This window comes from Myotis nattereri (assembly GCF_964212035.1).
Source record: "Myotis nattereri genome assembly, chromosome: 21".
Classification (NCBI taxonomy): domain Eukaryota; kingdom Metazoa; phylum Chordata; class Mammalia; order Chiroptera; family Vespertilionidae; genus Myotis; species Myotis nattereri.
The window spans coordinates 18,185,050-18,200,916 of record NC_138097.1 but is presented as its reverse complement, the minus strand read 5'-3'; the positions used below and the strand labels follow the sequence as shown (position 1 = coordinate 18,200,916).

Sequence of the window (15,867 nt, the reverse complement as noted above, 5' to 3'; positions counted from 1 at the left end):
ACTGATGTTTCTCTCTCTCTCTCTCCTCTTCCTTCCTCTCTGAAATCAATAAAAATATATTGAAACAAACACCTAGGCCTCTTCACTTACCCCTAGAAGGAGTTGGAAAGACTTCTGAACAACATTCAGAACATCTAAGGGCAGCACTGCATGTTAAAGTGAGTAAGTCAAAAGCAGCACGGTAAGCGCTGTTAAGGCCAAGTGACACTCCTTCTTACGTGCATCTGCCTGACTCATCGTAGGGGCTCACCTCAGCATTAAACCGATTTTGAATCAAGATGCTGAAACTCCTATGTAGCAATTACTTGATTATGACTGCTAAGAAAATAATTAAGTAAAGTTCTTTACTTCAAAAAGTTTACACAAATACATAAACACTAACATCAAAACAATTCTTAAAATCAGTTTGCCTGAATTTCAAGATTTCAAAAATAAGAAATTATCCCTCCCATCCCCCACCCCGCTTAAAAAAAAACAACCATGACAAAAGGAACACAGACAGGAATCCTATATAATAAAACCCTAATATGTGCAGAATGACCAGTCGCTATGACACACACTGACGACCAGGGGGCAGATGCTCAACACAAGAGCTGCTCCTGATGGTCAGTGCACTCCCACAGGAGAAGCTCCGCCCAGCCAGAAGCTGGGATCACAGCTGGTGAGCGGCGGTCATGGCAGCCTTTCCCGCCTTTGCGGCAGCGCTAAGGATCCACGGGGAATGGGCCTAAGTCAGCAGTCAGACATCCCCTGAGGGGTCCCGGACTGCGAGAGGGCGCAGGATGGGCTCAGGGACCACCCCCCTGCAAGTGCACGAAAGTTGTGCACCAGGCCTCTAGTTGCTAAATAAAAAACAAGAACCAAAACAGTCACTACTATGCCAACTCTTGACCCAATTCTTTGTGCTTTTCTTATTGAACATTACACCACTAATAACAATCCCACTACCCAGAGCACGGTTCTAAACACTTGGCTTTCCCCTAACCCCTGGCCGGTAGCTCAGTTGGTTAGAACATCATCCAGATACACCCAGGCTGTGAGTTCCATCCCGCTCAGGGCACACACAAGAATCAGCCAATGAATGCATAAGTGAGTGGAACATCAAATCGATGTGTTTCATTTTCTCTCTTGCCCCCAACCATCTCTAAAATCAATAAAATAAAAATTTAATAATTTAAAACAGCTGGCTCTCGTACCAGGACTGCACCCCCCTTTCGTAGCCTTAATAGTGAAGAAGAGCAATTACCCTTCATGACAAGTATCTGACACTCTCGATAAACCATCCTGCAGGCCCCGAGACTGCATTTAAAAAGGGGGGTTACTTGGGAAATACTTAAAACGTCTAACCTCAGGGGAGAGGAAAAAACACACACACTACAGAGTATTTCAGACATTTCTTTTTGCTGGTAACACGTGGTTACAGAAGTAGTTTCTCCCCCAACCATTTGCAAGCAAAAACAAGCTGGGGTGCAGAATCACCCCCCGGAAATAGTACGGCTATTATTTACCCCATAATTTCTGGACAAGCTTGCCATCACCTTATGCAACCCAAACATCAGAGAGTCTTAAAGGCAGCATGTGTTTCCACGTGTCCTTTCTCCATTAAATTTACTAGGGTGGCCTAGGGGAGTGAGGTTACACGGGTTTCCACGTGTGTCATTCTGCAGCGCGTCATCTGTACGTTGCACGGTGTGCTGCTTCCATGCACGTGGGCTGGATGCAAAGATCTGAGCGCTCCTCCCAATAAGACCAGCCACCCGGGCAAACGAACAACTCACTGAACTCCGGTCTCTCCACAAACACAGGCACGGGACCCCGTTACACGAGCGAGACCCTTCAGAACATAATGCACGTCACCTCCCCCCCTCTTCCCGCCCCCCGTAAAATTAACGGGACATCTTAAAAACGACTGGTACAGAGTTACCACGATACAGGTAAGAAAGATAGAACCCGGCCGGCCGCGCGGCTCAGTGGTTGAGCATCGACCTATGAACCAGGGCAGGTGCCCGGCTGTGGGCTGGATCCGGATCCCGTGCTGGGACGTGCAGGAGGCAGCCCATCAGTGATTCTCTCCCATCACTGATGTCTGTCTGTCTGTCTGTCTGTCTCTCTCTCTCCCCCCCCCCCCTTCCTCTCTGCAATCAATAAAAATGTTTTAAAAAGAAACCCTTCGCCGGTCCCCGAAACAGGGAGGCAGAAACAGCCCCAGGAAAGAGGCAAGTCGGAAACCCCACCTGGATGTCTGTCTTCAGCCATTTGGAGTCCAGCCGAGCCTGGGCGGCCAGACAGAAGGACTCGGAAGGCATCTTTCGTCCAGGGTCCTCCCGGCTGTCAGGCCTGCGAGGAAGACAAAAAGGATGGAGGCTAAACACAGCGTTTCAGGGTGTCCCCCAAGACCCGCCAGCAGGGTTTCATGCGGCAAACGAGGGAGGGAGGGAGGGAGAGAGAGAGAGAGAGAGAACAGAAAGGGGGGACAGATGGGGAGACCGGCAGGAGGCGGGGACCGGCGACTCCCAGCCCAGGTAAGCGCCCCACGGGGGACCCGCCCGGCGCCGAGACCGCGTCCGCGAGATCTTGAGGACGACGGGCGGTCACGGGAGACCAGACCTCAATGTCATCGCCCCCTTCCCTCCAACCCGAAAGGGAGACACGCAGACGGACCCGACGCCCCCCTGGCAACGACCCGGACAGCGCCGTGCACCTGCCGCCGGACGCCAGGCCCGTGAGCGGTGCGGGAAACACGCATCGACACTCACGATCGCAGACAAATACGAGATCGAGCATCACTCGGAGGGGCAAAGACACAGCCCGAGACGCGCGCCGCGGACGGTCCGCGCAGGCCCAGGGCCCGCGGCCGCGCCCACGCCCGCTGCCCCAGGGCCCGGCCCGGCCCGGACACCCCGCCCGCGCTGCCCCAGCCGCCGGCCGCCCCGGGAGACCAGCACCTGACACGCAGAAGCCGGGCCACCTCGCGCCCGCGGCGTGGACGTCCAGCCTCCGAGCCGCCGCTGGCTCCGCCCGCGAACCGCGGTCCCGGCGCCTCCCGCGGCTGGAGGGGCGGGTCCACAAGGGACTCTGCTTCCCAGCCAATCGCAGCGAGGCTTCTGCGCGGGCTCAGCCAATGGAGAAGAGGATCCCCTTCGCCCCTCCTCCCGACCCTCCGTCTTCCTTCAATCCCGCGAATTTTCTCCCTCTGGAGCACGCCTCTTGCGGTCGGGGCCAATCGCAGGTGCCGGGAGGCAGGATTTCCGCTGGCGGGAGGCGGGACTTCCGCCGCGCGCACGCACTGACGCACGTACGCACGTACCGCGATGCCGCATTTGCCCATCTTTCCGGAAAGAGCCAACCTTGGCGGTGGGAAGCCTTCAGGAGGTAGCCGGTCCATGATTCTGTCTCATCATGGATGTTTCTGTCCCTCTCTCCCTCTCCCTTCCTCTCGGAAATCAATAATGATATATATTTTTAAAAAAGGTTCGCTCAACTATCACATCACCCCCCAGTTCTACCGCTACAGTCTCGCCCCACTTAGATAAACCTTTTATTCGTGAACTATGGGCCGGATGCACGAAATTCGTGCAAGAGTAGGCCTTCGCAGCCCCGGCTTCGGCCGGAAGGTCGTCCGGACGGTCCTTCCGCTGGTCGGCTGTTCGGGCTATTTGCATATCACACTTTGATTATCTCAGATACGGTGACCACGGTGCTGCTCCCGACCTAGCACATCAGAGCCGCCGGGGGGCGCCCGTGAGAGCCTCCATTCCTGGGAGCAGCCAAGTTTGGAAATGAATGCGGCCGGTGGGCTTAGGATGCAAAGGGAAGCGGACGGGCGATGGCTGACTTTTTAAAAAAACTTTCCGTCTTTACGAGGAGACCAAACCTGCAACCCGGGCAGGAACTGGCGACCTTTCAGCGCCTGGGAGGACCCTCCACCCGCTGAGCCAGGCAGGCCTCACTCTTTTAAGCTTAAACGGAAAGAGCCAAGCCCGGCCGGTGTTGCTCAGTGGTTGCACCTCGACCAACAACCAGGAGGTCAGAGTTCGACTCCAGGTCAAGGGCACTGCCCCGGCCCTAGTCGGGACCCAAGGGGGAGGCAACCTATCGATGTGTGCCTCTCACATTGATGTTTCTCTCTTTAAAAATCAATGGAAAAATATCTTCAGGTGAGAATTAAAAACAAAACAAAATTATTTTTAATTCCGATCGACCAAGGTAGAATACAGTTCCTCATGTTGTGACCCAACCATAAAATTATTTTCGTTGCTACTTCATACCTGTAATGTTGCTACTGTGATGAATCATCATGTAAATATCTGATATGCAGGATGGTCTTAGGCGACCCCTGTGAAAGGGTCGTTCGACCCCCAAAGGGGTCGCGACCCACAGGTTGAGAACCGCTGATATTGAGCCTTGTGATGTCGGCCTGTGGGGGTCCCTCTGGGCTGGTGGGTGGTTTGTGTCAGCGCACCTGGGTCCTGACTTCAGCCTGGGCTGCAGCTCCTCCCCAGGCAGGGGGCCCCCATTCCCACTCGGGGGGGTAGCAGCCCCCAATTCCTGATGGGATCGGGGCAGGAACCCGGAGCCCTGCCCGCACTGTTCATCCAGGTCCCCCCAGGCCACCTGCCCACCCCCCCGTGGGTCGGCTGGAGCCTCCTGGAGGGGGTTGAGGTTTCTGTTCGCAGCCTGAAGGCACTTCTCTAGGGCACAGCCACTGGTGTGGGACCTGCCTACCAGGAAAGACACTTAATGTTTGCAGAATCTGCCTCCCAGTCGGGTGGGGGCTGGTAGGAGTGGGTGAGCCCCTGAGAGGGGCAGTGCATGGCACACCCACCCTGGTGGGCAGGGCCCGTGGAGAGGAGACCCGCGCGCACGCCCTTGTCCCTAACCCTGGCCTGCGCCTTTCCCCGACCCTGGTGGGCCACCCCCAACCCAGAGAGATGTCCACTCCGGCTCTCGCATTTCTGACAACAGGTGCATTTATTAGTATCAGAAGTACAAACGTAGGAATACAAATACAGAGGGCGGCCCAGCCCCAGGCCCAGCTGCCCTCGGCAGGGCCGGGGCGGCCCGCAGTGTGCGGCGGGGACCGAACCGGCGAAGGGGGCGCCCGGTGCCGCCCATGTCGCCAAGGCACGTGAGGCGTGAGGCGCAGTGCGCCTTCGCTTCACTAGGACACCACGAGCTGCAGGGCGAGCCGAGGGCGGGGATCTCGGAACCGCCTGGCGGGACCTCAAGACCCGGACCCAGGGCCTCTGGGGCCTCGCGATTGGTCGGACGGGGAGTGGGGCTGGCGGAGGCCACTTGGTGAGGGTGGGGACCCTGGCCTGGCCCTGGGCCCAGGTGCCTGGGGAGGGGCGGCAGGCACTTGGGCAAGGCGGGTCCCCTCTCTCAGGCCAAGCCCGGCTCCATGGTACACTCGGCACGGGTTCCAAGGGGCTCTCCGATTCCCCGGTCTCTCCACCCCGCCCCCCCCCCCCCCCGGCTGGCAGGAAGGTTTCCCGGGAGGCAGCAGCAAGGGGACCCCGTGCTCCCTTCCTGCCTGTGCCATCTCCTAGGGCCCCTCCCAGGCCTGCTTTGCAGAGAGGGCAGGCCTCACAGTGTGGGTGAGCCCCACAGTGCCCATGCGACCCGAGGCTTTCCCGCCTGGTCCAGGAAATGCATCCTAAGCGAGGGTGGCGATGGCTCTCTCCGCCACCTACATCGTGCGAACTGCTCTGAGCTTATCATGAAACCATGATGCACAAAGAGATCCAAGGAAGTGCCCGAGGTGAGCTCACTCAACAGGCATCCAGGTTTGATTGCAGATCAATTTCTCATCGGGTATTTAAGCTCCATCCTGGTCCTCCCCCCATTTCTGGGAAATATAAAGATTGTCAATCTCTCTCTCTCTCTCTCTCTCTCTCTCTCTCTCTCTCTCTCTTTCCCTCCTTCTCTTTTTTAAAATATGCTTTTTTGATTTCAGAGAGAGGAAGGGAGATAGGGGTAGAAGCATCAATGATGAGTGAGCATCACCCATCAGCTGCCTCCTGCATGCCCCCTGCTGGGCATCGAGCCCACAACCACGGGGTCATGGAACAGGTGACCTGGTTCCTGGGTAGAAGCTCAAATGCAGAGCCACAGGGGCCGGGCTCTGTCTTTTTAACCGAAGGCTTAGGAAGCTAACCGGCGGTCACTGGGAAACTGGGCTCCTTTCTACTTGTTTCAGCTACAGGTGGGGAGGGGGTGGAGTAATACGCATGTGAAGAGTTGGTTCCGTTTTTACCACTGTACACACACACACAAGTACACACATCACCGCATGTAAACACAAGACGACCCAGGCCCACTCCCGGAAAACTGCTACTCTCCTAGAATCTTCCACGAAAAGAACGCATTCACAAGGAGTATACCTTGAGCTCAGTCTAGGAGCTGCTCGTAAAGAAACACAGATCATGGTTGTACAAACATACGAATGTAAACATTGTTCACCAGCACAAAATTAGTCATTTTGAAGGTCAGGATGAGTGGGAGTAGTCTTTTAAAAATGTGTTAACAGTTATTCTAAACAAAGATAATAAACACTGTAAACTTCACCGATATATTATGCCTGTGTCTATTTCTATCTAGAAGTAAAAATTCCAAGATAAATTAGGGGAAATCCAAACCTAAACTCAAGATTGTATAAGAAGAAGCATACTGATTGTCCTTTTGGGCTAATGAAATCGGCAGTGTCCACAGATGCATCCATTTTCGGGGGGGAAATAGATCGTTCTTGGCCAATTCAAATGTTATGTTTATGAAAAGGAATAAAAAAGCCAAGCGAGGTAAAACCAAAACAACAACAACAACTGGAAGTAACCAACAATTGCCAATGAGGTGGGACGTTCCATGTGAATAATTTCAAATTCTGGTTGAGGCCGAGTGAACAGCCAGGACCGCTGGGACCAGGACCAGTCTGGAAATGTAATAGGCCAGTAAAACTTTGAAGTGTTATTTTTGTAGTTAACATTTTAATGAAGATGCAAGTGCCATTTTCTCCTTCATGTAAGTCCTAATTTTTTTTATGGTTGGGAAAGAAAATGAAGCCTTTCTGCTGACTCAATAGTTACGGAATAGGATGGGCCACGAAAAGGATACGGATCATGATGATGATGGTGTTGCTGCCTCTGACAGTGAAGATGGATGGTGGTGATGGTAAAGAGAGGGTGGTGATGGTGAAGATGGATGGTGATGAAGATGGTGATGATGGTGGTGATGGTAAAGAGAGGGTGGTGATGAAGATGGTGATGGTGAAGATGGATGGTGATGAAGATGGTGATGATGCTGATGAAGATGATGATGATGGTGGTGATGGTAAAGAGAGGGTGGTGATGAAGATGGTGGTGATGGTGATGAAGATGGTGATGATGGTGATGAAGATGGTGATGGTGGTGATGGTAAAGAGAGGGTGGTGATGAAGATGCTGATGGTGGTGACGGTGGCGATGAAATCTTGTCTCCATCCTCTTGCAAATAAGACATAAAACCTGGTGTGAAACGCAGGTGTCCGTGGGGCGTGGAACGTCTACAAGACGTGTACTATTTGAGCTGAATGTGTTCTCTTTAAGGCATATGTTGGGTTAATTGGGGGCAGTATTTGCTGGGTTCAGAGTAAGAGTAGCGTGATCTTGTCCTAGCGTCTGACCGTCTTCTGGTCCTTGGTGTTGAGACTGGGCAGAAAGTGGAACTTTCTAGGCTCTGAAGGGCATGTTGCTCTCATGGCATTCGTGCGACATGCCCTTTCCTCTCTCTCTCGGCCCGCAGGCAACTTAAAATAGAGACAGTCACAGATGTCCGTGTGAACCACAGCGGTCGGGAGGGAGAAACCCTTGTCAAAACGCAGAACAGGCGCCTCCTCGGCGTAGGGTCCTGCGAGCGAGGTCCACCGGGAGCCCCTCTGGGTGGAGGCCACCCCGACACCTTCCCCGAGCGGCCGCACGGCCACCCGAAAACGTTTCCCGATCCCCCACGCGAAGTGAGCCGTGGGCTGGAAGGGTGTTGGGGTCTGTGTGGAACAGCATCACCGTGGGCCTCACGCGGGCGCCAAAGGATGGCCCTTCCACCAGGGACCTGTGTTCCTCGCGCTCTCCCGGGCCCTCCAGCAGGTGAACGCACACACCCTGACGCGAACAGGCACGCTCCCCAGCTCCACCCCCGTCTTAACTGCACGCCGTTCTCCTCCACCGTGGACTGAAGGCCTCGTCTCGGCGTGGGGATGGGTAAGGAGAACTCGAGTGGGAAGCCTCCTGAGGACCGGGCAGGGGTGGTCCCCGGCGTGGGTCAGCCCCTTGAAGTCAGCCCGAGCGTGCATTGCTGTCGGTGCAGGAATCTAGTTTGTGCTCAACGCGTGAACGTCGACTGGACGCTGTTGAGATGAAGGCGCTCCTTCGTGGAAAAGGAACCACGTGTGAACCGGCAGGCTGGGGGACGCAAACAGAGGTTATTGGTCTGCACGGCCAGTGAGCATCATTTCATGAGCATCGCCAACAACGCCCAGGTCTTGCGTGGCTTTGAAAGGAGAGGCATCCATAAAAACAATTTTTTTTTAAGGTAAAATTGGGTCAGGTCTATGTGATAAAAAAAAAAAAAATGCTTGTCGGCTACTTTCCTCCCAAGAAGAATTTCACTGGAAAATTCTATCCCTCCAGAACTTTGTTGAAGGTGCAATAGGCAGAAACCCTTCACACGGCGAGGAATGATAAATCCGTGACATTGGCAGCTGTGTTGGAAGAGGACCGGCCTCGGGCCCGCCTTCCCTGGGTGCTCGGCCCTCTGGTGGGACATGCTCACGTCCCGCCCCGTCACCGGGGCGTGGGAGGTGATGGATCTACCGACGGGTGAAATTCTCAAAAGAGCAGAACTTTCATCGAAGCCAAGAGATCCCGCCAGTTTCTCTGCAAACATTTATCAACTTACTTTTAAAACTGGATTTGCTAAGTAGAAGCCAACTGGCTTGCAGTCTATGGGGCTCGAGTGCCTCACACCACAGACCTAACCCTTGGACACCGGGTGATCCTACACCCTGAGATTTTCACTCCCTGGATAGACAGTGACAGTCATCAAGACAGACAGATTCCTCTATGTCACCCTTCCCGGCCTCTTCCCCTCCCATCCCCTCCTGGGTCTGGTCAGCGTCCAATAAATGGTGTGGAGTCAGCACTTTTCTGTATTTTCTCTGCATCATGGTTTATCTTTTCTTTGTTCTGAGACACAGTACGTCGAATAGATCACTAAGCTAAATTCCTATGCCTGCCAATAGAATTAATTCAACTTTCTGGGCAAGAAGCACAGAGATTCTGGTCCTAAAATTTTAGCATGGAAATTAACCAGCTGGTGGGCCCTTTCTTTTTTTGTTTTCCTGTACGTGGTGGGAGTTCCGGAAGCATCTGGGGAAGTATACACGGGCATCCAGTGGGAAAAAAAACCCAAAAAACAAACAAACAACTAACATCACGAAGCGAGTTGGTTTTGTTATAAAAATATCAAAAGAGTAATAATTTCAGGGAATCGTTTCTTTGGGCTTTTGCTAGGTATCCATATTTCAAAGTATAAAAGCATTTTTGTGCATCAAAATATATCACTAAAGACAGCCGTTTCCTTTTTTTTTTTGGCATCTGAAGTGATCCGACTTGGAAGTTAATATGCACTAAGAAAATGTTTAAAATTGTATCTACATTTTGTTCACACGCTGGAAAACACGTTTGAGATAGAGGCGTGGGCATGGTGTGTGCGTTGCTTGGAAAGATGGAGATGATCGTCAAAGCGTGTTAGCAGAGCAGCCACAGGACACACGTTCCGGGATTGCCCCGGGCGGTCCAGTCAAACAGGACCCCGGGCACAAAGCGGACGCAAGCCGACCAGCCCAAGACCCCACGGCTGGGACGCCCGACTCCCAGTGGTCTGCAGTAAAGCGATGACCTTCTGATGCGCAGTGATCATCAACACCGTTGACCTCAGCCACATGAAAACCTTTGAAAATCCGATTCTTTCCTCCACGGGAAACCGAGGGATGATGCATGTACCCCCTCCCCAAAGGAATGGCAGCTAACCACGACGGTGCCGGAGCAAAACAGGCCACAGAGCGGGGAAACGGGTTCGAAACTCACCACCGTTCACACTTGAACCCGGGCTGCCCCGAGGGGTGGAGGGGACATGGGGCTGAGGGCAGTAGGAGTGTGTCTCAGCGGCAGTCACCCCACACACGTGGGTGCTGGTGCTGCCGAGGGCGACAAAGGAAAGAGCCGGCCGGTCGGTCGGGGTCTGAGAGAGCGTCTCAGACATTTGCTTGCATGTGTGAAGAGATTTCTTTGCAAGGATAATCGGCAGCCACTTCCAACATCCCGGGAACCATTCATGAACATCACCAAGCTGCAGGTTCAGGAGGGGATTAGCAAGAATGTCCCCTGAAAACCCAGTGTGTGTGTGTGCGCGCATGTGAGGGTGAAACACATAATGAGGATATTTGCCGTGTTCTCCCACGCTGCTCAGAGGTGGGGTGAGGTGTGAGGGCAGGTAAACCGAGCCGCGCCCTCCTTGCTACTCCGATGGGATCGGTCACTAGGGGCCTGGGAGGGCGGCAGGGAGCGAGGGGAGCCTGGCACAGTCCCTCCTCACCGCCGGCAACGCTCAGAGATACAGGTACCCGACCCAGTAGACCAGGTTGAAGAGCAGGAACGACGTGGGGAAGAAGACGCGGGAGTACGCGTCCAGCTCCGAGATGTCTATGTGGATGCGCCCTTTCCTCCAGGACCCGGATCTGCACTCTTCGTAGCAGCAGAAGAAACTCTGACAGTCCTTGCCGTCGAGACACTCGTAGACGCAGGTCTCCTCCAGTTCCTGCCAGTACAGGGAGTTGTTGAAGGTGACCATCGCGGGCGGTGGGGGCCGCACATCCAGGAGGGAGTAGTTCTGCGGGGCGACAAGGACAGCACGACAGTCACCGAGAACAGGCAAGAGGAATGAAGCAACAGGCACGGGTCCCCCTACCCCACCTCGCTGCACTGGAGAGCTCAATCTCTGAGGATTCAGTTTTTGCAAATCGAATGCAAGAAACAGCACGGTGCATGCCCGGCCGGCCGGTGTGGCCCTATGGCCCAGGAGGTCACAGTCGGGGCACATGCCCGGGTTGCGGGCTCCAACCCCAGTAGGGGACGTGCAGCAAGCAGCCGATTGATGATTCTCTCTCATGGATGTTTTTATCCCTTTCTCCCTCTCCCTTCCTCTCTCTGAAATCAATTGAAAAAATAATAATTTTAAGACAATGGAATCCTCGGTCTTAAAAAATAAAATAAAAGGATGAAATCTTACCATTTACAACAGCATGGACGGACCTAGAGCAGCGGTCACCAACCTTTCGGACCTCACGGACCAATGGTTGGCGACCACTGACCTAGAGGGTGTTATGCAAAGTGAAATAAGTCAGACAGAGAAAGACAAATACCCTATGATTTCATTTATATTTGGAATCTAAAAAAACACATACACACAAAACCACAAAATAAATGCACAAACAGAACAGAGAGAGACGAAGATACAGAGACCAGATTGAGGATTGCAAGGTGGGATGGGGTTTAGGGAGGTGGGTTGGAAAGGGGAAGGGATTAACAAGTACAAATTGGTAGTTACAGAATAGTTACATGGGGATGTAAAGTATAGCTTGGCGAATATTGTCAATAATATTGTAATAACTATATGTGCTGCCAGGTGGGTACTTGAATTATCAGAGGTTCACTTCATAAATTATATAATTGTCTAACCACTTTGCTATCCACCTGAAACTAATATAAAATGATACTGAAGGTCAACTACACTTGAAAAATAAAAAATTTAAAAATAGTATTCATGACAGAATAATAATATTATTCACAGAAGCTTGTTCATAAGTTTGAGTTCCAAAAACAGGAATATGGATGTTATGTACTAATCCCTGGGTAGAAGGATTATGATTCATTTTTTCCCTTTATTTTCCAAACTTTCTAAGTGGGATATATATTTTTTAAAACTAAACACATTGCCGTAACCAGTTTGGCTCAGTGGATAGAGCATCAGCCCGCATACTGAAGGGTCCCGGGTTCGATTCTGGTCAAAGTCACATACCTGGGTTACAGGCTTGATCCCTGCTCCACTTGGGGTGCATGCGGGAGGCAACAATCGATGTGTCTCTCTCAAATAGATGTTTCACCCTCTGTCTCTCTCCCTTCCACTCTCTCTTAAAAAAAAAAAGGGGAATAATGTCCTCAGGTGAGGATGAACAACAACAGCAAAAGTAAACGCTTTTTTTTTGGGTAAATACATTTTGAAAGGAGGATGTGCATTGTTCTTCAACACATAAGCAGTAACCTATCAGTCTATCTCACTTTAGTAAGAGTTGGCAGAAACATTTGCACCTGCAACGCTATACATACGGAGGGGGCCTGCAGGGTTATCCGCTCATGGATCCACCTTGAGGAGTCCGGACGCAATAACTGTGAGAGAAGCAGAAAACAGTCATTACAAAACTGTTGTGAACATCTGCATCGTACACCCCCTTGTTAAGAACAATTTTAAAGACATATACCTTTATTGATTTCAAAGAGGAAGGGAGAGAGAGAGACAGAAACATCAATGATGAAAGAGGATCACAGATCTGCTGCCTCCTGCACGCCCCGCAGTGAGGATCGAGTCTGCAACCCGGGCCTGTGCCCTGATCGGGAATCGAACCGTGACCTCCTGGTTCATAGGTCGATGCTCAACTTACCACTGTGCAACACTGGCTGGACTTACAGGCTTGTTGAGTTAGCTATTTATATCATGTTGTATAAGATCCTTAGGAATATAGATAATTTATCTCAAACTACCCTCCCACTGACTCCCCCCTCCCCCCCAATCTCTGCTCCGGGAACTCACTGATGTTTTCTTCTTCATGATGGCTGGCTTCCTACAGCTGGAATAGTAGTTGAGGGTGGCATACTCCATCAGAGCAGCGAAGACGAACAAGAAGCACACGGTCACGAAGAGGTCCATGGCGGTGACGTAGGACACGCGGGGCAGCGAGTTCCTGGCGATGGTGCTGAGCGTGGTCATGGTCAGCACCGTGGTGATGCCTGCACGGGGACAGGGCCCGGGGGAAGGAGCCGCGCTGGCATCCCTCCACCCCAACACCGTGTTTCATGTTCACTTTCTTATTACTTTGTAAAATGTTTTTATTGCTTTCAGAGAGGGAGGGAGAGAGAGAAAAACATCCATGATGAGAGAGAATCATCAATCAGCTGCCTCCTGCACGCCCCACACCGGGGATGGAGCCCGCAACCCGGGCGTGTGCCCCGACCGAGAATCGAACGAACCGTGACCTCCTGGTTCCTAGGTCGACGCTCAACCCCTGGGCCGCGCCAGCCAGGCCGTTGTGAGCTCCTTAAGGGCAAAGCCGTACCTTGCTCATCTCTGCTGGCTCCTCCGGCATTTAGACACATGCTGTGCACAGAATGCAACTCATTTACAGATGGATGTGTTCATTAACAATACTGAGTGTTGGCCTGACCTGGGCTATTTCATGCACATGGGTCCACACTGGAGATTTCTTTGATTTCCTAACCGCACCGTCACTAAAGGGACCCCCGTGGAATTCTCCTGTCAGAAAGAATCATCTCCCTTGGCTACGTTCGAGAACGTGAGCGCAGGTCAAGGAGCCCTCAGATGAGGTCGGTGACGTGAGCTCTCTTCCACGGAAAGTCATTTTCTGAATCCTCTGCGTTAAATGACACGACATGGAGGAGAGGGAGAGAGAGAGAGAGAGAGAGAGAGAGAGAGGTTGTGTGTGTGTGAGTGTGTGTGTGTGTGTGTGTCTGATGCTCACCTAGTGCTGTTCTCGCTGGTGTGGCGTCTTTCTTGATCCAGAATGACACCCAGGAAAGGACCACGGTCAGGATGCAGGGGATGTACGTCTGAATGGTGAAGTACCCCATCCGCCGGCTCAGCTCAAAGTAGATGGTCATGATGACGTAGTCCCCTGCAACAGACACGGCCGAAGTTCAGGCCACCGCCTCGGGTTCGGAAACCAAACGTTTAAAGCAGGGACCATCCCGAAGGCTCCGTTCTCGCGACGCCTTCCCGTGCTCCGTGTTTTTGCTGTTTCTCCTTCTTCGGGACGCCGCGGTCCACGGCAGCCATACTCAGGGTGGTTGACAGAAACTTCAATTTCGAGATCACTTCCCAAAAGCCATTTCAAATTGTAATAAGCAAATTAGCATTCCGGCACAAAGGAATCGGCATGATTAAACCAAAGCAATCAGAGAACACAAATATTTTCCTAAGTCAGTGGAGTGCCAGGGGACATTGTTTCCCGGGGGAAATGTGACTGAATGATGGGTGATATTAAAAGCCTATTAATTTTTACATAAAATTTCAATAAAGAACAAAGCGGAAAAACAAACAGTAGACAGAAACACAAAAGAGAATAAATCACCCCGGCAGGAATACACACAGCCCCCAAGGAACAGCCAAAAGAGCCGAATAACGTATCGCCGGCTCCTGAGCCGAGTGAGATAAACAGAGGGACAATGCCCGCGCCCGCGAGGCACCGTTCTTCTCCGCAAATTCGGCAAAGCCGGCTCTTTCCCGACCCCAGAACAGGCTCAGCAGACCCCTCCCCTGGCGCAGAGGTCTGCCCAGTGACGGCGTCCCCCTGTGGGGATGAGAGTGAGAGGGGCTGCCGGCCGCGTTCCAGGACCTGACCCTGGACCTGCTGCTGTAGGCCAGTGAAAAGCTAGGAAAGTTCCCGGACAAGTGGAACAGGGAAACTGAGGCAGGAGAATGAAAGCCAAAAAGCCCTGGCCAGTGTGGCTCAGTGGATAGAGCGTCGGCCTGCGGACTGAAGGGTCCCGGGTTCGATTCGGGTCAAGGGCACATGCCCAGGTTTCAGGCTCAACCCCCAGTAGAGGGCGTGCAGGGGGCAGCCGATCCATGATTCTCTTTCATCATTGATGTTTCTCTCTCCCTCTCCCTCTCCCTTCCTCTCTGAAATCAATAAAAATATGTATTTTTTTAAAAAACCAAACAGCTTTGCAGGCCATATGTAGCAAGACCTTACCTTGAGAACAAAGGGTTAAAACCTCTCCTTCTCACAAGAGAATGCAGAGGGGGAAAGAGGAGGGGAGAGGAGGAGGAATCTGCAACTAGAAAATACATATATTTTTTAAAAAATAATATGTTTTTATTGATTTCAGAGAGAGGAAGGCAGAGGGGGAGAGAGAGAGACAGAAACATAGATGATGAGACAGAATGACTGATCGGCTGCCTCTTGCACGCTCCCCACTGGGGATGGAGCCGGCAACCCGGGCCTGTGCCCTTGACCGGAATCGAACCGTGACCTCCTGGTTCGTAGGTGGATGCTCAACCACGGAGCCACGCCGGCCGGGCGGGCAATCATTTTGCTCCGAAGGAATAATTAATGAGATCCGATTTTAAAAGAGCAGACAGTCAGATGTGATTGGCATCACAGAACCTCAATTTTCTTGGTGGATGAGCAGTTCATTCAACCGAGCAGTGCCTTTCCCCGCACCTCCTGTCTGCGTTAGGGGAGGTGACTCAGTGGGTCTGAGAGATTCTTCGCTCCATCTTGTGAGCACAAAGACACTGCCACTATTTTTAAAGTCCTGACTCTAAAACCCAGACTGATGTATTACCCAGATTGCACTCAGGCAAAATATGACAGACAGCCAAGAAGACACCACTTTGAGAGCTCCTGCTACTGGAGCTATTTTAGACGTGCATTTCTCTTCGCACTCAAGACATAAATCTCACCAGGGCGCCCTGGTAAGGCCTGTCACATCGAATAAAATGCTAACAGCTGAGTGAGTGGACTATCTAACGCAGAAAGTCA

The 15,867-nt window shown here is 52.3% G+C and overlaps 2 protein-coding genes across 2 annotated transcripts in view; both read right to left on the bottom strand.

The window, feature by feature from the left end:
• HERC2 (HECT and RLD domain containing E3 ubiquitin protein ligase 2) overlaps positions 1-3,014 on the bottom strand; it is a 72,340-nt gene extending 69,326 nt beyond the window's left edge. Inside the window, exons 1-2 of the mRNA XM_081114761.1 lie at positions 2,946-3,014; positions 2,235-2,337 (exon numbers count right to left, since the gene is read on the bottom strand). Coding sequence (XP_080970887.1) covers positions 2,235-2,306 — 72 coding nt within the window. The 5' untranslated portion in view covers positions 2,307-2,337; positions 2,946-3,014. The remainder of the gene's footprint in view (positions 1-2,234; positions 2,338-2,945) is intronic.
• Positions 3,015-7,392: 4,378 nt separating this feature from the next.
• GABRG3 (gamma-aminobutyric acid type A receptor subunit gamma3) overlaps positions 7,393-15,867 on the bottom strand; it is a 53,162-nt gene continuing 44,687 nt past the window's right edge. Inside the window, exons 7-10 of the mRNA XM_081114698.1 lie at positions 13,843-13,995; positions 12,897-13,093; positions 12,416-12,475; positions 7,393-10,919 (exon numbers count right to left, since the gene is read on the bottom strand). Coding sequence (XP_080970824.1) covers positions 10,638-10,919; positions 12,416-12,475; positions 12,897-13,093; positions 13,843-13,995 — 692 coding nt within the window. The 3' untranslated portion in view covers positions 7,393-10,637. The remainder of the gene's footprint in view (positions 10,920-12,415; positions 12,476-12,896; positions 13,094-13,842; positions 13,996-15,867) is intronic.